The 22,516-nt window shown below is 46.5% G+C and overlaps 4 protein-coding genes across 19 annotated transcripts; 2 read left to right on the top strand and 2 right to left on the bottom strand.

The window, feature by feature from the left end:
• Window positions 1–494: 494 nt before the first annotated feature.
• flcn (folliculin) lies at window positions 495–9,117 on the bottom strand. The gene is made up of 13 exons (XM_062465814.1): window positions 9,042–9,117; window positions 8,828–8,868; window positions 8,419–8,622; window positions 7,692–7,838; window positions 6,251–6,472; window positions 5,709–5,875; window positions 4,422–4,513; window positions 3,196–3,359; window positions 2,213–2,326; window positions 1,731–1,854; window positions 1,473–1,601; window positions 1,206–1,308; window positions 495–755 (listed from the first exon to the last, which is right to left on the bottom strand). The coding sequence occupies exons 3-13, from the start codon at window positions 8,620–8,622 to the stop codon at window positions 548–550; spliced, it is 1,674 nt and encodes a 557-aa protein (XP_062321798.1). The 5' UTR covers window positions 8,828–8,868; window positions 9,042–9,117; the 3' UTR covers window positions 495–547.
• A 268-nt stretch (window positions 9,118–9,385) lies between these two features.
• LOC134023586 (leukocyte receptor cluster member 9-like) lies at window positions 9,386–16,579 on the top strand. Its single transcript, XM_062465812.1, has 7 exons — window positions 9,386–9,656; window positions 10,181–10,291; window positions 13,107–13,200; window positions 13,983–14,143; window positions 14,266–14,592; window positions 14,699–15,072; window positions 15,475–16,579. Exons 2-7 carry the CDS (start codon window positions 10,219–10,221, stop codon window positions 16,120–16,122), a joined length of 1,677 nt encoding a protein of 558 aa, XP_062321796.1. The 5' UTR covers window positions 9,386–9,656; window positions 10,181–10,218; the 3' UTR covers window positions 16,123–16,579.
• On the bottom strand, window positions 11,278–20,295 carry LOC134023599 (paramyosin-like). 16 transcript variants are annotated; one of them, XM_062465835.1, is made up of 13 exons: window positions 19,313–19,570; window positions 18,891–19,231; window positions 18,555–18,638; window positions 18,406–18,468; window positions 18,134–18,217; window positions 17,940–18,002; window positions 17,738–17,821; window positions 12,563–12,646; window positions 12,379–12,441; window positions 12,111–12,194; window positions 11,962–12,024; window positions 11,749–11,877; window positions 11,278–11,605 (listed from the first exon to the last, which is right to left on the bottom strand). In XM_062465835.1, the coding sequence occupies exons 2-13, from the start codon at window positions 19,138–19,140 to the stop codon at window positions 11,322–11,324; spliced, it is 1,335 nt and encodes a 444-aa protein (XP_062321819.1). In that variant the 5' UTR covers window positions 19,141–19,231; window positions 19,313–19,570; the 3' UTR covers window positions 11,278–11,321. The 16 variants fall into 16 exon arrangements, with proteins under 16 accessions (XP_062321819.1, XP_062321820.1, XP_062321821.1 ...); XM_062465836.1 differs by lacking the exon at window positions 12,563–12,646 and adding an exon at window positions 17,588–17,650 and having other exon boundaries at window positions 19,313–19,559; XM_062465837.1 differs by lacking the exon at window positions 17,940–18,002 and having other exon boundaries at window positions 19,313–19,571.
• Window positions 20,051–22,128, top strand: LOC134023972 (leukocyte receptor cluster member 9-like). The gene is made up of 5 exons (XM_062466328.1): window positions 20,051–20,062; window positions 20,194–20,243; window positions 20,474–20,775; window positions 20,882–21,249; window positions 21,652–22,128. Exons 1-5 carry the CDS (start codon window positions 20,051–20,053, stop codon window positions 21,901–21,903), a joined length of 984 nt encoding a protein of 327 aa, XP_062322312.1. The 3' UTR covers window positions 21,904–22,128.
• The last annotated feature ends 388 nt before the right edge of the window (window positions 22,129–22,516 follow it).

The following is a 22,516-nucleotide window of genomic DNA, read 5'->3' as shown; positions in this document are numbered from 1 at the left end:
CGTAAGCTAACTATGGACACTTTATTAATAACTTAAGAGTGGACACGTTTAATTTTCCTATTTTGCATTGTTAAAAACAGAATGTTATTACAAAACTCAAATGATCCAATGATATGAAAGTGGCTTCAGTGTTCTGCATGCATCATGAACATACTATTTAGCTCACTTGCATACACTCTTACACTCTTTCCTTTTCCCTGTCTGTGACACAGTAAAATTTAATAGTGCAGTTTTTCACTTTCCCTGACCCCACTTTTTCTTCCCTCTTTAGGTCCTTTCCTGTCCTTGGGTGTTCCCGGGAGATTTTCTACCTGACCTCCCCCCCCCCCCCCCATCACCCTGGCTCCAGATCCTCTCCACAACCTCCCCCCCCCCTACCCCCATCACCCTGGCTCCAGATCCTCTCCACAACCTCTCGCCCCCCCCCCCCTACCCCCATCACCCAGGCTCCAGATCCTCTCCACAACCTCTCGCCCCCACCCCCCCACCCCCATCACCCTGGCTCCAGATCCTCTCCACAACCTCTCGCCCCCACCCCCATCACTCTTCACTGGCTCAGGCTCCTCTCCCCTCCTCGGACAGCCGTCATCAGATGGCTCTTATAGGTCTTACTGAGGCCCGTCATCCAGAACTTGAGGAGCCTCACATTGTCGTCCTCCCCAGGACCAGTAGCCCCGAGCAGGGCTAGCACCTTCTGAGTGTCCTCCCTGCCTCGCCCATCCACTTTGGAGAACTTGAACAGCACCTTCACCTTACTGGAGGACAGACAGGGAGAAGGTTAGGAGAGAAATAAAGTGAAAGTATTACAGAACGGGAGACAGACTTAAGCAAAAGAAGAGTACACAATTTAAGGGTAAGGAAATGTCAGAAATAGAGAGTAAGCCATGAGATGGGGGTGTGAGGGAAGATAGCAAATAAACAGAGAGAATGGAAACCTCCAAAGACCCTTCCATACCTTCCTGCAGTAACAAATAACCATGCTAACTGTGAACTTTTGTTAAGCTTTACAAACACAGTATGCTGTTATGTACTGTACACAGTGATACAACGATTATCACTATGTTCAATGGACTTGTCTTTTGTAATAAACGTTTTGCATTTGATTGCAGCATTGACCGATCAGCCTGGGTCTAGCCTCAACAACCCTGCCACAGCAGTCGTCAGGAGAAACGGTTCCCTGTGTTCAGGTCACGTTGTCAACTCACTTCATCCACTCCTCCTTCAGACACAGAAGACAGTGAGACACCACCTCCACGGACAGGTTCTCGTTAGACAACGCCACCTCAATCTTGTTCAGTAACGTAGGACCTAGGTGAGAGTATGGAGCAACAGAGAGAGAAAGAGAGGGAGTAGGACATAAACACGAGTCAGTAAATCGCTGCTCGGCAGAGAGAACAGAGTGAAGATGATTTTCGGTTGAATCGTGGTTAAATGCTAATCTGGTATTTGGGATCTGGTCAGACTGTGTTAACCTTTGTCTGTTGGTTGTGTGTTGGCACTGCTGATGTTGAACTGGTAGAGGGAGGGAACGTCCTCTTCACATGCAGCTGAGTAGAAAGAGCCTTTCTCTGCATTCACCACATCCACAAGCACAGAGAATTCTAGAAGGTTGAAGTAGAACAGAGTTCTAAGAAACTCGCCACCGTATTCAGTACTTTTCACAGAAAGCATATATGAAGGGGCACCGCTTCTTATGATCACTTCCTGTGACTCAGGGTTCCTTCCTGTACCTGAGGAGCTGACATGAGTGGGGATGACCACATCGGGGCTCAGACCCAGGAAGTTGCATCGGTACGCCTCCTCGTACTGGGCGCTGTACAGCACGGAACGGACACAGCCCACAGGAAGCAGGGCCTGGGGGGGAGAGAGGGGGGGGGGGGGAGAGGCGCGCGACCGCGGATGAGCAGCGAGAACGGAAACCCCCCACAATTCTTAACCCCGCGCTCTCCACATCGTCTCACACCGACACGCAGAGAACCGCAAACAACAACGCTTGAATTCCCCCAAACTAAATTTGATCTATAGGGCGTGTGTGTTTCCAACGGGGGTCTAAAAAGATGGAGGCTCTTCCCACTCATATTTAGCATTAGGGGACCACATGTTCTGAGGATGTGGTCGATGACATGTTTACTAGGTCACTTGAAGACAACACAGTAAGACATTATATGTGTTTCTATCAATTTCTTATCCTTTACTGAATGGGTTTTAATACCTTTAGTATTTCGAAGGCTGATTGGATAAGACCTGGGTCTGCCCCTCTCCATATCACCTGATTTCCCATAAGCACGTGCCATGCCAGGTGACGGAACTCATTTGCCCCGACGACCTGTAGACCAATCAGATATGATAAAGACGACCCGTAGACCAAGCAGATATGATAACAAAATGGACAGAGGGCATTTCTCAATTACAGCACTTGTGACACCTGAAAGTTCTCTTAGTTTAGTAAAAGATCTACGAAAGTTGGTATTGTCCCAAGTGTTCAATTTCTACATTTGTTAAAGTTTTCAAATACATGTATTTGACCTACTATAAACTATGTACACACATTACATGCACTAATTTGGTTAGTAATATTAGCTCTGCTTGCAAGGCTAACTATCATATGGCTGCAGGCACCTCCATGATCACAACATCCTACTTCCAGAAAAATCAGCGATATAGAGCTGATATATACAGGGACCACTTCATGCCCTTGAAGAAATGTAGCGACATAAAATCTTATGGCTGTTTCATGTTCTTTCTGACCGATTTTAGAGAACAGAAACAGGTTCACACTCAGAATTGGCTCAATATAGAGTCCTTGTTTACCTGTATCAGGTGTCTATAGAGGCCTTGTTCACCTGTCTCAGGTGTCTATAGAGGCCTTGTTTACCTGTCTCAGGTGTCTATAGAGGCCTTGTTTACCTGTATCAGGTGTCTATAGAGGCCTTGTTCACCTGTCTCAGGTGTCTATAGAGTCCTTGTTTACCTGTCTCAGGTGTCTATAGAGGCCTTGTTTACCTGTCTCAGGTGTCTATAGAGGCCTTGTTTACCTGTCTCAGGTGTCTATAGAGGCCTTGTTCACCTTTCTCAGGTGTCTATAGAGGCCTTGTTTACCTGTCTCAGGTGTCTATAGAGGCCTTGTTCACCTGTCTCAGGTGTCTACAGAGGCCTTGTTCACCTGTCTCAGGTGTCTATAGAGGCCTTGTTTACCTGTCTCAGGTGTCTTAAAGATCTGAACTTGGGACCTGGACCCGTGTCTACTTTGTCTTCCTCGTACAGGAACTCTTGCTGCTGCGAGCTCTGTGCTCGGTGCCACAGAGGTCGACTGCTGCTCCCCTCAGATCCTCCCCAGCAGCTCATTTCCTCCTCTTGCTCTGCACACAACAACACAGCATGCAGCTAGAGTCAACATGACATTGCATTTCTGGCAAAAAAGAAAAGGGAAACTATCATGGAAACCACAAGAAACGGAATGGTGTGTGTGTCGAACAGAGAGGGGGGAATTTGTGTGGTACGTGTGTGAGGGGGGAGGTTGTGTGGTATGTGTGTGTCTGTTTCTTCACTCATACAGTATGGACGAATCCCAATACTCTGTCTTACCCCTACCCCTTACCCCTAGCCCTTAGTTTACCCCTAATGTCTCGAAACTGAGGGGTAAGGGCTACATAGCCCTATGAAATGAGACACCACTTGGTTACGGTTACGTATATCAATGTCTCCAAAGCAAGTAGTGTTATGCACTGATATCAAACGAAATGTGTTTGAAATTCGCTGCTAATGGAGTTTAATTAAAACTGTAGACATGCATGGAGTCCATTCAAGGCTAATCAGAGAAATGCGGGACTGTTGTGCAAATCAGCAATGTAACGTTAGCGCAGCAAACTAGTGATTTTTTTAAACGTTTCAATTAAGAACATGGTTGTATATACATATGTACAGGACTGTGTAAAGCACAAAACAAGACAATTTTTTTTAATCAATTATTTAAGCCCAAAATATTACATTTATGGGACTCTGTATGATCTGTCCGCCATTGTTGCAGGTAGCGCAGTATTCACATACCCCTTGGTTTCAAGTAAGCTCCCGACCTTACTTGGTTTTAAGGGTTGTATACCCCTTCGTCTTAGCCCTACCCCTAGCTCAAAAAGAGTATTGGGACACCACTTACTCTCACGGGAAGGCGCAATACTAAGGGCTAGGGGTAAGGGGTAGGGGTAAGACAGAGTATCGGGATTCGGCCTGTATTGCAGTCACTATGACCTTGTGTTTTACTGTGCAAACACACATCAGATGACATCACTCTGTGGGTATCACAGATTGCCTTAGAGACATCGAAACCTTTTAGCAAACTTACCCTTCATATCTATCAGTGATCCAACCACAGTCTGTCTGTTTGCCTGTCTATAACCCTGTAACCCGTCTGTCTGACTACCTACCTGTCTGTCTCTCTATGAGCACCAGTGTGTCCTCAGTGGGAGCTCCTTCCAGCAACTTCTCCGTCAGACGACTCCCACATGCCTTTAATAACCTAAAGCACAGAAAACACAGAGCAGCACATAAGAGAGAGAGAGACACACAGAGTGAGTGAGTGAGTGTGTGTGTGTGTGTGTGCGTGTGTGTGTGGCAATTCCATGCAGCCTCACTTCCCTGCCTTCTCCATGTGGTTTACACACAGCACATGAAAACAGGGAGTGCTTGTCTTTTATCTAGTTGCTCAATTTAAATGTGATTTGTTTGGCAGATGGCTTGGATGCACAAATAGTCCAAACAGAAAACACAACAGAGAACCAGAAGGATCAGAAAGGTCTAGTGCAAAAAGGTCTAATAGTATTTTGGTGGTGCCAAGAAACTGCTCTGTATTGACCTGAAACAGTGCGAGATTAACACATCTCAGCTAGCAGGAGCGGCGCAACAATAACAACATCTCAACAACAGCACTACACAAGTACAGCGCATCAAAAACACAACAAAACACGGGTGAAACGCTAGCTGGCATGCCCATAGATATATAGAAAGGGTAGATGTCTCGTCCGCTTTGCCGGACAACAGAGTCGAACGTCCGCACGTGGCGGCCATCTTGCTACAGTCAACTCGCTCACCCATAACATTGTGTTGGTGCTACATGTACTTTTTAACCCTTGTGCTGCCTTCGGGTCACATGACCCAAAGGTTCACAACGAACCATCATTGTGTTTACCCAATTTTACCCAATACAAAACAAATAAATAGCATTTTCTTTTAACCTTCGCAATGTGGGGGGTCTGAGACAGCCCGACGGTTAAAAGAAAATGCTTCACTTTGTTTTTGTATGCGGTAAAGTTGTCGCAATACGACGATGGGTCAGAATGACCCGAAGATAACACAAGGGTTAAATTACCATAACTTGCTCAATTTTCAACCGATTTTGAAACGGTTTGATTTGTTATCAACGTCAGAGATGTCGTTATGCCACTGCATACTTATGAATAATTATGTTTGTTTTGTTTTTTTAGAGAATAGAAGTATGCAGTGGCATAACGACATCTCTGACGTTGATAACAAACCAAACCGTTTCAAAATCGGTTGAAAATTGAGCAAGTTATGGTCATTTAAAAAGTACATGTAGCATCAACACAATGTTATGGGTGAGCGAGTTGACTTTAGCAAGATGGCCGCCATGTGCGGACGTTCTAGACTCCGCCGTAAGACATCTAGTCTTTATATATATCTATTGGCGTGCCTACCAGCTGAAGGAGGAGTGGAGGCTGGCCCACAGGTTGGGGTGCTGGGTGAGGGAGGGCAGGGAGCGGGCAGCGTTGCCGCTGCGCTGGTGGGGGAATACGGCAGGGGAGAACACGCTGTTGATCCTCGCTGCGCGCTGGGAACACCCACACTGCTCTGTGTCAAACACCTGGGAGAGGAGAGAGAGACAGAGAGACAGAGAGAGAGAGAGAGAGACAGAGAGAGAGAGAGAGAGAGAGACAGACAGAGAGAGAGAGAGAGAGAGAGAGACAGAGACAGAGAGAGAGAGGGAGAGGGAGAGGGAGAGGGAGAGGGAGAGGGAGAGGGAGAGGGAGTATTCCTGTTATGATTCTTAAAGGAGATTTTGAAATCAGAGTCAAGGACAAATGTTAGGGTTAGTTTGTCCGCCCACCTTCACCCAGATTTTTTGATTTGTACAAAAAAAAACTAAGGAATTGTTGATTTCTTTCTTTTTCCAAATTAACATTCTGGCTACGCTACTGGTGTGTGTGTGTGTGTGTGTGTGTGTGTGTACACTCCCTACCTTTAGCGCTGTGCTTTGGAGGCTCTGTATGGTGAGTCTGAGATGCCGCAGCAGGAAAGGCCAAGAGTTGATGAGGTAGATCCTGTCCATGGCCACCATGACTATACTGTACCAGCGCTGGAAGCCCCTGGCCAGGCTGTCCTTGATGAAGAAGGTGTGCGAGAACACAAAACCGTGTTGCTCATCCCCGAAGAAGATGGGCCCCTCGCGTCCTGGACACACCTGGAGCGGTCGGGTGGGAGAGGGGGGAGAGGGGGGTAGAAGGGGGGAGAAGGGGGGAGAGGGGGGAGAAGGGGGGAGAGGGGGGGAGAGGGGGGAGAAGGGGGGAGAGGGGGGGAGAGGGGGGAGAAGGGGGGAGAGGGGGGGAGAGGGGGGAGAAGGGGGGAGAGGGGGGGAGAGGGGGGAGAAGGGGGGAGAGGGGGGGAGAGGGGGGAGAAGGGGGGAGAGGGGGGGAGAGGGGGGAGAAGGGGGGAGAGGGGGAGAAGGGGGTAGAGGGGGGAGAAGGGGAGGACAACAGAACAGACGGTAAAACTATCCCGCTCTTTTAAGTTGACAAAAAGTGGTTTAACACACATTCATATGTAAGCCGATGTGAACTGGTTAAATTCATTCCTCGGGTATAAACACAGTCAACCCGCGCCAGCGAAACCCAAGCTAGAGGGAAAGGGGGTTTAAATTGTATGTTTCGAGCTACATCGACAAATCACTGTATGCACGCATTACTTTCGCATATTGCATAAGACATGTTAACAACTTCCGGTAGCTCACAGTTACGTTACTTCTCTCACACAAAATGCCACATTTAACAAGGAGTTTCGGTGATCGTCCCAAAATTATAATTAACGTTGTACATACGATTCAATTGTTTCTGCCCTTCAAGCAAGATGGAAACAGGGGTTCAAATTGTAGCCTATGTTTCAAGCTACATCACAATTACAAGGGTAAGATTGATCTAACACAGTAAAGTGGCTAGTGCTAGCTATATCGCTAGCTATGAATGGATTTGAGCAGTAACATCAGCTACATTTAGGATGTTGATAATGTCTGGCTCCACACACAGAGCCGTAGGTCCTACCTCACAGCTCAGACTCCACACACACACTGCTGTAGGCCCTACCTCACAGCTCAGACTCCACACACACTGCTGTAGGCCCTACCTCACAGCTCAGACTCCACACACACTGCTGTAGGCCCTACCTCACAGCTCAGACTCCACACACACTGCTGTAGGCCCTACCTCACAGCTCAGACTCCACACACACTGCTGTAGGCCCTACCTCACAGCTCAGACTCCACACACACACTGCTGTAGGCCCTACCTCACAGCTCAGACTCCACACACACTGCTGTAGGCCCTACCTCACAGCTCAGACTCCACACACACACTGCTGTAGGTCCTACCTCACAGCTCAGACTCCACACACACTGCTGTAGGCCCTACCTCACAGCTCAGACTGCGCACGCAGGCCTGTCGCACCACGCTGAATAGCTGCGCCTGCCTGGGGTGCTGGTGACTGAGGAAGCGGATGCCCGTCTCACCGTCGATGCTCACGAAGCCTGGGTGAGACGCGGGCAGAGACCGGCAGCCCTGGGGTGGGGGCGGGAGAGGACCGAGAGAGAGAGAGACAGAGAGAGAGACATAGAGAGAGAGACAGAGAGAGAGACAGAGAGAGAGAAAGAAGTGGAGTCAGGGGGTAGTGTTTTGAAGAGACAGGGAGAGTGGGATGGATGGGGATTAAGATAAAAAAAAGGACATTTAAGTTAATGCGTAGCTACTCAGTCAAGAGCGATAACTGACACCAATCTCTCGAAGTCCCCTTGATTCCCCTGTAACCACCATCAACCACACACACACACACACACACACACGTGTCCACCCCCCCCCACACACACACAGACAGACCTCACACACACAGACGTCTCCCCCACACATACGCACACAGACCTCAGACACACACACACTGACCTCACACACACACACAGACCTCACAAACACACACACACACAGGTGAGACACACACAGACCTCACACACACACACACACGTGAGACACACACACAGACCTCACACACACACACACACACACACACACACACACAGACCTCACACATACACACACACACACACACACACAGACCTCTCTCACACACACACACACACACACTGACCTCACACATGTCCCCTCGCTGTGTGGCTGAGCTGTTGGCTCTCATGGTGAGGCCCTCTCCGTCCCGGTCCCCGTCTCTCTCCCGCTCCCCAGGCACGGGGGCCCCTCCCTGGGTGGGAGAGGGAGGGTGCAAGGCCTCTGTGCAGAACAGCGTCCGCGGGCCATGGAGCTCACAGAAATGACAGAGAGCCACGAGGGCGTTCATCTGAGATGGAAAGAGGTGTAATGGCAGATATGCGTGTTAAGCAACTAGATTGCCGCTCATCCTACTCTCTCTAATGAAGTATAGCTTTGTTTAGCTACAGTGTAATGTTGTTTACTGTGACTTTGCAAACATGAATGATTTGAGCACTAGTATTGTGCAATGTAAGTGAATAACAATGTTCAAAGTTTACATATTGGTCACTTACCCTTTGAAGACAGTGCACTCAATCAAGTAAATATTGGACAGCTGTTCAGATAAGCACATCACAAAAGCACAGTTAAGCATTCACCATAGCAATGCTCAAAGACACGCCTGACAAAGATAGTTATGGCGCCATTAAAAACGAAACATCTGACTTCTCATTGTTTTAAAAAGTACAACGTATTTCTTACAGACAAAGCCTGTTGTTTATGGTTTACTTTTTTATTAGCCCTGCTTGTCCGCCGCCTCGATCTACCAGTAGGAAATATCATGTGATGCGGTTATTCCTCAGGTTTACGGGCAACCCCGCGGTGCACACAGTTGACGGTTTCCGCTGATTCTAACAATTTAAAAGTGGACAGTGTTTCAACAAGATAGTAGTTTACATAGCACTTAATGATAACTATATATTTATTTTATTTAAAAATCCAGCACTACACATACAGACTGTCCCTCGATGGAGCGGGTAACTCCGCCCTTGCAGCATGGCGTCGCTGTTATATTAAAACAAAGTACCCTTCGCATATGTCACGCGCTCTCAGAAAAGCACAAGCGAGTGACTGTTCCGCTCTGTCTGCTACAAGGTTAACTGCGGTGTAACTGTGCCGTGTTGCAAGGGGAAGCGATTACATTGGGTTTAGGAATGGCATTAGAAATAGAGTCATTCATAAACGGGAATAATGTATCATCTGCATGGTATCTAAGACTTAAGACGTAAAAAAGGGCGACTACATTACCCACAATACTCTTCTCACGAACACAAGGTCAAGGTTCAGTAAGACACACAGAAACACGCACATCAGGAAAACTGTCACATCAGAGTTCTAACTCAGGTATGGTAACCTTGTTTCTAATACATTTCCTGGTGATTTGACGATACGCGAATGAAACACAACTATAGAGTAGCCTAGATATTGCCAAATAGAAAACTGTAATCTTCTGTTTGTTTTGCGAAAATCTAAAATATAGTGGGATAACATTTATGTTTGGCTGTTGTGGGTGTGTCGGGTAGCCTACTCCCTCTAAACAAGATATCTAAGAAGTATATTATCAGGAAGTAGTCTTTATAAAGCAAGATTTCTAGATCAAATGTCCTCAAATAAAATGATCTGGTTTAGCAATGGACAAAAGGCAGGTCAGAGTATTCCTTGAATGACTCATGTTGGACTTTAGATATCTTATCAGCTTTAGAAGGAACCACAACTTATCTTGTTGCATTTCAGTGCTGACAAGATGTTGAAATCAACTGAAATTCAGATGAATAAATTACGTAATAAAGAATCATGGTTTGAAAAAGAAGCACTGTGCGTCAATGTCTTACACCAATGTCTCAAATTGTTCAACATTGTACCTTAAGTCTCACAGAGAATCATATCTGACTGATTGAGCGTTACCATGGCGACAGACCGACCAGTGGCACCAGGGGAAAACCAGGTTAAAGACGGGCTGATCCAGGAGCTGGCGACAGGTAAACACACAGGTGTTGGAAACATACAGGAGTTGGAAACATACAGGTGTTGGAAACACACAGGTGTTGGAAACACACAACACACAGGTGTTGGAAACACACAGGTGTTGGAAACATACAGGTGTTGGAAACACACAGGTGTTGGAAACATACAGGTGTTGGAAACACACAGGTGTTGGAAACACACAGGTGTTGGAAACACAAAACACACAGGTGTTGGAAACACACAGGTGTTGGAAACATACAGGTGTTGGAAACACACAGGTGTTGGAAACACACAGGTGTTATTACTATCTCAGTGACTTACAGTGAAGAATGATGAACATTCGTTAGGGGGGCCTTCTTAAGGCCTTCACTTGAGCACTAGTAGTTACTTTATTTTACTCTGAGACCTTGCATCTGGGGAGTCTGTCTATGTTTTCTGGAGAAAGCTGTGATTGAGAAGTGAAAAATGCGGTTCTGTCTCTCTGTACCGGAAAGGCATACCAGAAACATGAGCTGTATTGTTTGATGTTTACCCAGGAGAGGCTAAGTTGCTGTTAACCCAGTATGACAGCATCTGACTGTACTCCAACTCCTTTGGTTGTTAGCCAAACATAACGTGTGCCAAGTACAAAAGTGTAGGAAATCACTCCTAACTACTGGAATTGACAACAGTTTTATCTGGCACCAGTTCTGTATTAATAAGCTCTGTTACCATAAAACAAACTCATTTTCGGTAGTCTAAGTAAAAATAATAATAATAATAAATTTTAAAAAAAGAGTTAGATATAGAGCTGCAATTTAGAAACTCAGAGGGGGAGTGCAACAATCTGATGCTTCTTGTTTTGAAACGATCTCAAAGGCTATGAATTCCAGAGACGAAAATGTGTGTGTGGAGTGTCAGATGTGTTTTACAGTCAGAATACAAAATGGACGACCACACACATTTATCACCATATCATCTCTCCACCAGTCTCATCTTCACTCTTGAACTAATACAGGGGTCAAGGGAGGAATGTCAGCTTTATTAAACTCTGGGAAGAGTGTTTTACATGGGAAAGAGAAGGAAACCACTGAAGGTGTTATGATTACTAGAATTATCAGTTAGGCCGTGGCCTGATGGAAGACGCATCATAATCATATCTCCCTGCTCCAGCTCCAGAGTGACAGCATTTACCACATATTTACGATGACGGTCGTTAGTGAGGGCATAGTTGCCCATGATCAGGAGGTCGTTCTTGTGCATGTGAATTCCTATGCTTCCAGAACAACGGTTGTCCGCGGCAGTAAACCTGAAGTAGTACACTCCTCTCACTGGGGCTGTGAACACACCTGAAGAGGGGCAGTAGCAAAAGGAAAAAACAACATTTAGTTTCACTGTGATTGAAATGTTGACTGATGAATGGAGACCCCCAGTGTTGGAGCTACTCTGATGTCAAGGTGTGTGCTCTAGGTGAGCATATCCAGAACTGTACCTGTTACTGGGCTGTAGGCGTTGCCTATGTTGGTGAAGACTTTGCTATAGACCAGTGATGTGTCAGTGTTGAAGGGCCCAACATGTCCTGAATCAGTTAGAGCCGTGTAGAATGCCACCTTTGGTCTGCCTGTTAATAACATGTAGAAATGTTGAATATGATAGCCAAGTAATGCAGCATTATATTGGTGTGGGAAGAACAGTCTGTATTTACCCTCATTCTCTGCCTTCAGTTCTTCCACGTGGCATTCACTGAGACTTAGTCTGGTTTCCAGGGCTACGCATACAGAATGAAGCATGAATTAATGTATGATTCTACAACATTTATTTCCATTATCGTCTAAAAACTATGTTCACCATTACCTGAGTTCTTTGTCTGTAGGTCTTTGACCTCTCCTTCACTGGCCGTCAGCCTGGCCTTCAGGGTGACAAGATCTGCCGCCTGGACTTGAAGGTCAAACATGTAACAGAAAGTAAAATGTATGTCTTCACCAGTACAAGACCTATAAATCTATGTACAAAGACAGGATTACATGTTCTTCTTAAAACCTTCTTGATTTATCATGACAAGCAGCCATTTTGTAATATTTGGTAATGCATTGTACAGTAACTCAATCAGGTCAAATATTACCTGCGTCAAATGCCTTCAGTTCTTCCACGTGGTGTTCACTGAGACTTAGTCTGGCTTCCAGGGCTATGCATACAGAATGAAGCATGAATTACTACAGTCTTAAAGAACAGTATCCTGATTTAAATAATGTATGATTCTACAACATTTATTTCCAATATCGTCTCAAAAATATGTTCAGCATTACCTGAGTTCTCTGTGTGTAGGTCTTTGACCTCTCCTTCACTGGCCGTCAGCATGGCCTTCAGGGTGTCAAGATCTGCTGCCTGAGCTTGAAGATTACAGATCATAAATATCATAAATATATATATATATATTTATATGAGAACTGGTACAATGCATATAAATCAAGTACAAAGACAAGAATACGTGTTATTACAACCTTGCTCTTCTTCTTGATTTATCATGTAATATTTAGTAATGCATGATACAGTAACGCAATCAGGTCAAATATTACCTGCGTTGTCTCTTCTCATCTCTTCCACGTGACTCTGGGTGACCGACAGCTGGTCCTTGTAGAACTGTAACTGAGTCTGGGTGACGCTCAGCTGGACCCTCTGGTCCACCACCTCTCTCTTCAGTTCCTCCCCTTGACCCTGACTAGCTGTCATCCTGGCCTCCATGTTTGTCAGCTCCACCTTCTGAGCCACCACCATGTCTCTCAGAGTCTTCTCATAATCTTTCCCTCCTGTTCCTCTCGTTCTTCTTCTTCTCATGTTGTTGATGTGCAGAGTGGAGAGCCCAGGAGGAGGAGGGAGCGGGTGTGTGCCAGTTCTTCTTGAAGGGAAAGTGCCGTTTTGGACCAAAGTGTCGTAAGTCTCACAGGTGAGTAACATGCTCATGCAGCCTGGATCAGTTGGAGTTTCTTTATAAGCTATAGGGAGACGTCAAGTCAAATGGATCTAGAATGTTTTTGCTGCAAAAATTAAACAAACGGCACAGAGACTCTCCAAGTCATAACGTCCCCACACACACACTGACACTGTTGCCAGGGGAACACACACTGACACTGTTGCCAGGGGAACACACACTGACACGGTTGCCAGGGGAACACACACTGACACTGTTGCCAGGGGAACACACACACTGACACTGTTGCCAGGGGAATCTGTTTTCCATAACAGATGATGATTTTCTTGGTTAACACAGTGGGAGAAAAAGCATGTGTGGGACTGGCCCCCAGCCTTACACACACACACACACACACACACACACACACACACACACACACACACACACACACACACACACACCATACACACACACACCATACACCCCCCCCCCACACACACACACCACACATACACACCACACACTACACACACACACCAAACACACACATACACACCAAACACACACACACCACACACTCCCCCCACATACCCCCCACACACACAGTAGACAGATTCTATAACAAGTGATAATGAAGTAACTCATCCAGTATCACAAGTGAATGTGGGTGTGAATATGTCAGACGGAAAATGTCATGAACTCAAACTTCCTTGTGCTGAATATGAGGAAATGTCAAAATACCCTCTAACCCTCCTGCATCCATGCTTCTTTCTATTTCGGTCTCTTTTCTACCTCTTACATTCTCTCGCTCTCAGCCCCACTCACCTCCACACCCCTCCCAGCAACCCTGAGTTGACCGGTCCAGAGTCAGGACAAACTGCCCTGGACAGCTGGATGGAGGAAGAAAAGGAGGGAAATCACAAGAAGAGTGGAAGAAATACCAAAACACACAAGACAAAAAACACAGAGGAGAAAGGTACAAACTCCAGACAATTGATAAAAATTTAAGAAAAGACTTAATTGACATATTTTTTTTATTAGTGTGTAACTGGTAATACTAACATTTCACAACTGTGATTCTATCACCTGTGTTTCAAGGATCAAGTAAAAAGCCTCGCATGCGCACAGCAGACGAGGTCATCGCCCGCATCCTGTGGGACCCGACGTTAGAGGAGGTGGACTTTGTAGTGGGGTACGTGGATCGCTTCCTAGGAGTCCTGGAGCGCCCCTTCTCTGAGTTCAACTGGGACGCCGACCCATGTGACTGTGACTACACGACCGAGCTGGCCCTGCCCCAACACAGGATACAGTACTTCACCCACAGAGGGCGCCGTGTCTGGGACCGCAACACCAGGACGGACAGAGTGTTCGGTTCCACTGGCAACCCTCTGGCGCCTCCCTTTGGAGGGGAGGAGGAAGTGACGGGTAAGAGTGGGGGTGAGGTCGTGAAAAAGCACTTTTAAACAATCCCAATTTTCTTTTCGAAATGCATAATTTGTAAGTAAACAATGTAGATATAATTTTTTATCAGCAGAGGAGCAAAAAGCTATTCCTCTGGAGGAGGAGGAAGAGGAGGAGGGAGAGGAGGAGGAGGAGGAGGGAGAGGAGGAGGAGACCGGATGCCTTGCAGAGAGAGAGCAACACGAGACCAACGTTCTCAGTTCAGAGTCGGTCAAACAAGGCCTACCTGACCACCCCGAGTCAGGAAGCAGTCCACGGAGTCAACAGGAAGCAGGAAGAGAATCCAAACCATTGGAGGAGGAAGACGTAAACAAGGCTGCTGACTCTGGCTCAGTCATCTCCACAGACCGCGTGTCTTTATCTGAGAGAGAAGGAGCGACAGAGAAGGAAGAGGATCCAAACAAGGAGGAATGGAAGGAGACCTGGGAAGGAGACGAACAGGAGGTGAGAAAAGTAGCCACGCCCACATATCACACCTCCTTCATGGATCCTTCATATGGATGAAGTGATGGCTGGGGCTTTTGAGATGTGCTCAGTAGATTGTATACTATGACAAATGGCTAACTTTACTTGAGCATTCGCTGTTATCACTGCTTTGTCTGAGCGACATGGAGGTGTGTGGCGATGTATCATCGAGGAGGTTTATTATATTTTTACTTATCATAGGTGTAATTTATGTTCTGTAATTTATGTTCTGAGTACTTATATGTTATGTTATGCCAGGTTGCTTTACGTTGTCTTGTCCTAAGAATTTCAGTGCCCAGTCTGACTTTGTGTTGTTCTGTGCATCTGACAATAAAAGACTTGAACTTGAACTTGTGTATGTGCTGTACGTGTCTCGGCCAGGGTCCAGCCCTGGACAGACTGCAGCCTGTCCCTTTGGAGCAGAGAGAAGAGAGGAGTGGGCGTCGACCCCCCAAACGCAAGCCCACCCACTTCATCACCTTCAGAGCCAACACCCCCTCTATCCTCTCCTCCTTTCAACGCCTTCAGGAGGAGCTGGTGGCCCTCCTCCCCTCCTCCGCCCCCTACTGGGTGCCCCCCTCCAGCCTCCACGTCACCCTGTGCCTCCTGGTGTTGCCCGGCCCGGCCCAGGTCACCGCTGCCGTGGAGATCCTACGTCGGTTCGCCCACCTGGACCGCAACCCCCCCGTGGCTCTGACCTTCCCCCTGAAACTGAAGCACTTCAATGGGAGGGTGCTCTACCTGAGCCCCCAGCCTCAGCTGCTCCTCCAACAGCTCAACAGCGGCCTGCAGGAGGCCTACATGGAGCGGGGCTGGCTGCACAGGCACTCCTACAGCCCTCGCTACCACCTCACCCTGGCTAAGGTGAACTGGCAGGAGCGAGAGAGGCTGTTTGAAGGGGCGGGGGACCTGAGGGCTGGGAAGGGGTTGAGTTTTGGACGTTTGCCAGTGAACAGGCTGCACCTGTGTGGCATGGGCATGACCGAGGATGGGTTTTATGACACGGTGTGCACGGTCACTCTTCGCTGAGGAAGAGGTGGGTGTGTGTGTGTCTGTGTGTGTGTATGTCGGCTTGTGTGTGTGTGCATAGTGGATGTGTGAGTGTTTGGCTCTATAATTCTTGTACTTTGAGAGCTCCGTTTGCACAGACAAAATACATGTCTCTCCATGCTGCTAGCTCTGAGGCTCTCAACTAGCTGAACACGTCATACTTTAAGACAAGCAGTTGCGAGAGTGAAAGCTAAGGCTTTGCAGTAGAATCTGAAAATTGTCAGAATGGGGTACAAGTCCGATCAAGAAGCAGATACATCATGTAAACTTTAGAAAAACCAATGCTTTCAGTACTTTATAGTATTCATTTCACTTGGCTTTTAGAAATGTAGAACTATTCTAGATGAAACTCACCACATACATTGTTCTTTTGGCTTCGTGTTTTTAGTATGACTGCCTACGTATTGTGTTGGATTAAATGAACTTTAAACTTGAATACCTGGTTCCATCATTGTTCTGGTTTGGCAAAGCAAGCTAAGTTTTATGTATATATATATACTGTATATGTTACTATTATGATGATGAGTATTGCTTTATTATTACGAGCTTATTGTTATTGTTAATGCCATCATTGTGGTGTTAACTGACACGTTGCATAACCATAACAATATTGTGGTTATCAGACATCATTTATAAATCTTCCTCTTTGCTCCAGATAAACATGTCAACAGTGCTGACAGCCCAACACATTTATCACCATATCATCTCTCCACCAGTCTCACCTTCTCTCTTAAATTAATACAGGGGTCAAGGGAGGAATGTCACCTTTATTAAACTCTGGATCATGAGCCTGGGCAGAGTGTTTTACATGGGGAAGAGAAGGAAACCACTGAAGGTGTTATAGTTGTGTGGATGATCCCACAGGCCGTAGGTTGGTGGAAGACGCATCTTGATCATATCTCCCTGCTCCAGCTCCAGAGTGACAGCATTTGCCAAATATTTCGCATGACCGTGGCTATTGTGGGCAGTGTTGGCCATGATCAGGAGGTCGTTCTTGTACATGGCAACTCCCATGCCTAAAGAACGACGGATGTCCATGGCAGTAAACCTGAAGTAGTACACTCCTTTCACTGGTGCTGTGAACACACCTGAAGAGGGGCAGTAGCAAAAGGAAAAAACAACATTTAGTTTCACTGTGATTGAAATGTTGACTGATGAATGGAGACCCCCAGTGTTGGAGCTACTCTGATGTCAAGGTGTGTGCTCTAGGTGAGCATATGCAGAACTGTACCTGTTACTGGGCTGTAGGCGTTGCCTATGTTGGTGAAGACTTTGCTATAGACCAGTGATGTTTCAGTGTTGAAGGGCCCAACATGTCCTGAATCAGTTAGAGCCGTGTAGAATGCCACCTTTGGTCTGCCTGTTAATAACATGTAGAAATGCTGAACATGATAGCCAAGTAATGCAGCATTATATTGATGTGGGAAGAACAGTCTGTATTTACCCTCATTCTCTGCCTTCAGTTCTTCCACGTGGCGTTCAATGAGACTTAGTCTGGCTTCCAGGGCTACGCATATAGAATGAAGCATGAATTAATGTATGATTCTACAACATTTATTTCCATTATTGTCTAAAAAACTATGTTCACCATTACCTGAGTTCTCTGTGTGTAGGTCTTTGACCTCTCCTTCACTGGCCGTCAGCCTGGCCTTCAGGGTGTCAAGATCTGCTGCCTGGACTTGAAGGTCAAACATGTAACAGAAAGTAGAATGTATGTATTTTTGTAAAGTATTTGTAATATATTTTGTTATTTTTAGTAATGCATTATACAGTAACGCAATCAGGTCAAATATTACCTGCGTCAAATGCCTTCAGTTCTTCCACGTGGTGTTCACTGAGACTTAGTCTGGCTTCCAGGGCTTTGCATACAGAATGAAGCATCAATTACTACAGCCTTAAAGAACAGTATCCTCATTTAAATCATGTTTGATTGTACAACATTTAAATGCTGTAAGATTCATCCCATTCTCAAAAATATGTTCACCATTACCTGAGTTCTCTGTGTGTAGATCTTTGACCTCTCCTTCACTGGCCGTCAGCCTGGCCTTCAGGGTGACAAGATCTGCTGCCTGAGCTTGGAGGTCAAACGTAACAGAAAGTAGAATGTATACATGTATAAAGAAAAAGTACAATGCATATTATCCATGTACAAAGACAGGATTACATGTTCTTCTTAAAACCTTCTTGATTTATCATGACAAGCAGCCATTTTGTAATATTTAGTAATGCATTATACAGTAACGCAATCAGGTCAAATATTACCTGCGTCGAATGCCTTCAGTTCTTCCACGTGGCGTTCACTGAGACTTAGTCTGGCTTCCAGGGCTACGCATACAGAATGAAGCATGAATTAATGTATGATTCTACAACATTTATGTCCATTATCGTCTAAAAACTATGTTCAGCATTACCTGAGTTCTCTGTGTGTAGATCTTTGACCTCTCCTTCACTGGCCGTCAGCCTGGCCTTCAGGGTGACAAGATCTGCTGCCTGAGCTTGAAGGTCAAAGATCATAAATATCATATATATACAGTACCAGTCAAAAGTTTGGACACATTTTCCCATGTGTCCAAACTTTTGACTGGTACTGTATGTATATAAGAAATGGTACAATGCATATAAATCCATGTACAAAGACAGTATTACATGTTCTTCTTAAAACCTTCTTCTTGATTCATCATGACCAGTAGTGATTTGGATATATTTAGTAATGCATGATACAGTAACGCAATCAGGTCAAATATTACCTGCGTTGTCTCTTCTCATCTCTTCAACGTGTCTCTGGGTGACCGACAGCTCCACCTTCTGAGCCACCACCATGTCTCTCAGAGCCCTCAGTTCAGTCAGGATGAATTGAATGGCAGCATCGCACATGCAGCCTTCGGTTTGTGGTTCACCCAGACTGTTCTTGGTGTCGTTCTCTGGGCCCCCTGTGAGGTCTCCCTGGGCCCGTGTCACAGACAGACAGAGCAGCAGAACCACAGTATCTATCTTCATCCTGAAGGGTAGTAGAGTGTTGTCACCCTCCGTGTTCAGTCCCTGTTTTTATATGCATCCAGGTTGGTCACACACATGAGAACCCAAACACCTGGAAATGAGAAGAAATAGGTCAAACCCAGGACCTTGAGAGCAGTTAAATATTAAATGGACATCGTGGCCAAGAGAGAACCTGAATCAGCAGGAATCTAAGTTTTCTGATCACCTTCTGTTCCTCCTGTCAGTCTTCTCATAATCTTTCCCTCCTGTTCCTCTCGTTCTTCTTCTTCTCATGTTGTTGATGTGCAGAGTGGAGAGCCCAGGAGGAGGAGGGAGCGGGTGTGTGCCAGTTCTTCTTGAAGGGAAAGTGTCGTTTTGGACCAAAGTGTCGTAAGTCTCACAGGTGAGTAACATGCTCATGCAGCCTGGATCAGTTGGAGTTTCTTTATAAGCTATAGGGAGACGTCAAGTCAAATGTATAAAGAATGTTTTCGCTGCAAAAATTAAACAAACAGCACAGAGACTCTCCAAGTCATAACGTCCCCACACACACACACACACACACTGACACTGTTGCCAGGGGAATCTGTTTTCCAAAACAGATGATGATTTTCTTAGTTAACACAGTGGGAGAAAAAGCATGTGTGGGATTGGCCCCCAGCCTTACACACACACACCATACACACCACACACACACACACAGACACACATTCACACCCACCACACACACACACACACACGCATACACACCACACACACACACAATACACACCACGCACACACACACCACACACCCACACACCACAAACACACCACACAAACATACACCCCCCCCCACACACACACAGCAGACAGATTATATAACAAGTGATAATGAAGTAACTCATCCAGTATCACAAGTGAATGTGGCTGTGAATTAGTCAGACGGAAAATGTATGATCATGTAGGTCATGAACTCAAACTTCCTTGTGCTGAATGACACGAGGAAATGTCAAAATACCCTCTAACCCTCCTGCATCCACGCGTCTTTATATTTCTGTATCTTTTCTACCTCTCACATTCTCTCGCTCTCAGCCCACTCACCTCCACACCCCTCCCAGCAACCCTGAGTTAACCGGCCCAGAGTCAGGACAAACTGCCCTGGACAGCTGGATGGAGGGAGAAAAGGAGGGAAATCACAAGAAGAGTGGAAGAAATACCAAAACACACAAGACAAAAAACACAGAGGGGAAAGGTACAAACTCCAGACAATTTATACAAATAAAAAATGAACTACTTAATTGCATTTTTTTTATTAGTGTGTTACTGGTAATACTAACATTTCACAACCGTGATTCTATCCCTGTGTTTCAAGCACAGCAGAAGAGGTCATCTCCCGCATCCTGTGGGACCCGACGTTAGAGGAGGTGGACTTTGTAGTGGGGTACGTGGATCGCTTCCTAGGAGTCCTGGAGCGCCCCTTCTCCCAGTTCAACTGGGACGCCGACCCATGTGACTGTGACTACACGACCGAGCTGGCCCTGCCCCAACACAGGATACAGTACTTCACCCACAGAGGGCGCCGTGTCTGGGACCGCAACACCAGGACGGACAGAGTGTTCGGTTCCACTGGCAACCCTCTGGCGCCTCCCTTTGGAGGGGAGGAGGAAGTGACGGGTAAGAGTGTGGGTGAGGTCGTGAAAAAGCACTTTTAAACAATCCCAATTTTGTTTTCGAAATGCATAATTTGTAAGTAAACAATGTAGATATTATTTTTTATCAGCAGAGGAGCAAAAAGCTATTCCTCTGGAGGAGGAGGAAGAGGAGGAGGGAGAGGAGGAGGAGGGAGAGGAGGAGGAGACCGGATGCCTTGCAGAGAGAGAGCAACACAAGACCAACGTTCTCAGTCCAGAGTCGGTCAAACAAGGCCTACCTGACCACCCTGAGTCAGGAAGCAGTCCACGGAGTCAACAGGAAGCAGGAAGAGAATCCAAACCATTGGAGGAGGAAGACGTAAACAAGGCTGCTGACTCTGGCTCAGTCATCTCCACAGACCGCGTGTCTTTATCTGAGAGAGAAGGAGCGACAGAGAAGGAAGAGGATCCAAACAAGGAGGAATGGAAGGAGACCTGGGAAGGAGACGAACAGGAGGTGAGAAAAGTAGCCACGCCCACATATCACACCTCCTTCATGGATCCTTCATATGGATGAAGTGATGGCTGGGGCTTTTGAGATGTGCTCAGTAGATTGTATACTATGACAAATGGCTAACTTTACTTGAGCATTCGCTGTTATCACTGCTTTGTCTGAGCGACATGGAGGTGTGTGGCGATGTATCATCGAGGAGGTTTATTATATTTTTACTTATCATAGGTGTAATTTATGTTCTGTAATTTATGTTCTGAGTACTTATATGTTATGTTATGCCAGGTTACTTTACGTTGTCTTGTCCTAAGAATTTCAGTGCCCAGTCTGACTTTGTGTTGTTCTGTGCATCTGACAATAAAAGACTTGAACTTGAACTTGTGTATGTGCTGTACGTGTCTCGGCCAGGGTCCAGCCCTGGACAGACTGCAGCCTGTCCCTTTGGAGCAGAGAGAAGAGAGGAGTGGGCGTCGACCCCCCAAACGCAAGCCCACCCACTTCATCACCTTCAGAGCCAACACCCCCTCTATCCTCTCCTCCTTTCAACGCCTTCAGGAGGAGCTGGTGGCCCTCCTCCCCTCCTCCGCCCCCTACTGGGTGCCCCCCTCCAGCCTCCACGTCACCCTGTGCCTCCTGGTGTTGCCCGGCCGGCTAAGGTGAACTGGCAGGAGCGAGAGAGGCTGTTTGAAGGGGCGGGGGACCTGAGGGCTGGGAAGGGGTTGAGTTTTGGACGTTTGCCAGTGAACAGGCTGCACCTGTGTGGCATGGGCATGACCGAGGATGGGTTTTATGACACCGTGTGCACGGTCACTCTTCGCTGAGGAAGAGGTGGGTGTGTGTGTGTCGGCTTGTGTGTGTGTGTGTGTCGGCTTGTGTGTGTGTGTGTCGGCTTGTGTGTGTGTATGTCGGCTTGTGTGTGTGTTGGCTTGTGTGTGTGTATGTCAGCTTGTGTGTGTGTGTGTGTGTGTGTCTGTGTCGGCTTGTATGTGTGTGTGTGTGTGTATGTCGGCTTGTGTGTGTGTATGTCGGCTTCTGTGTGTGTCGGCTTGTGTGTGTGTGTCGGCTTGTGTGTGTGCATAGTGGATGTGTGGGTGTTCTTGCACTTTGAGCGCTCTGTTTGCACCAACATAAGTACTCGTTCATTCAACTTTCGACCTATAATCCATATCGAACTTCCAAAAACTACAATCAAATCTGAGATTTCTCAACGACAATCAGGCGAAAGAGACAGATTTAACCCTCTAGCTCCATAGACTTCCATTAATTTTGCACT

This window comes from Osmerus eperlanus, chromosome 7 (genome assembly GCF_963692335.1).
Source record: "Osmerus eperlanus chromosome 7, fOsmEpe2.1, whole genome shotgun sequence".
Lineage (NCBI taxonomy): Eukaryota > Metazoa > Chordata > Actinopteri > Osmeriformes > Osmeridae > Osmerus > Osmerus eperlanus.
The sequence above is the reverse complement of the archived record's forward strand: the minus strand, read 5'-3'. Positions and strand labels throughout refer to the sequence as shown.

Bases quoted from the DNA above. Each gene is read 5' to 3' on its own strand.
- flcn (XM_062465814.1), bottom strand. From the start codon at position 8,622: ATGAACGCCCTCGTGGCTCTCTGTCATTTCTGTGAGCTCCATGGCCCG. The intron at 2,327-3,195 runs GTAAACAAGGCC...ATTGGTCTACAG, and splicing joins CTTTAAGACACCTGAGACAG to GTCGTCGGGGCAAATGAGTT. The intron at 756-1,205 runs GTGAGTTGACAA...TCTGTCCTCCAG, and splicing joins CTGAAGGAGGAGTGGATGAA to TAAGGTGAAGGTGCTGTTCA.
- LOC134023586 (XM_062465812.1), top strand. From the start codon at position 10,219: ATGGCGACAGACCGACCAGTGGCACCAGGGGAAAACCAGGTTAAAGAC. The intron at 10,292-13,106 runs GTAAACACACAG...GTTGATGTGCAG, and splicing joins GATCCAGGAGCTGGCGACAG to AGTGGAGAGCCCAGGAGGAG. The intron at 13,201-13,982 runs GTGAGTAACATG...TCTCGCTCTCAG, and splicing joins AAGTGTCGTAAGTCTCACAG to CCCCACTCACCTCCACACCC.
- LOC134023599 (XM_062465835.1), bottom strand. From the start codon at position 19,140: ATGAAGATAGATACTGTGGTTCTGCTGCTCTGTCTGTCTGTGACACGG. The intron at 18,003-18,133 runs GTAATGGTGAAC...CTGTATGCAAAG, and splicing joins TCTACACACAGAGAACTCAG to CCCTGGAAGCCAGACTAAGT. The intron at 12,442-12,562 runs GTAATGCTGAAC...CTGTATGCATAG, and splicing joins CCTACACACAGAGAACTCAG to CCCTGGAAGCCAGACTAAGT.
- LOC134023972 (XM_062466328.1), top strand. The intron at 20,244-20,473 runs GTCAGGACAAAC...CTGTGTTTCAAG, and splicing joins CCTGAGTTAACCGGCCCAGA to CACAGCAGAAGAGGTCATCT. The intron at 20,776-20,881 runs GTAAGAGTGTGG...ATTTTTTATCAG, and splicing joins AGGGGAGGAGGAAGTGACGG to CAGAGGAGCAAAAAGCTATT.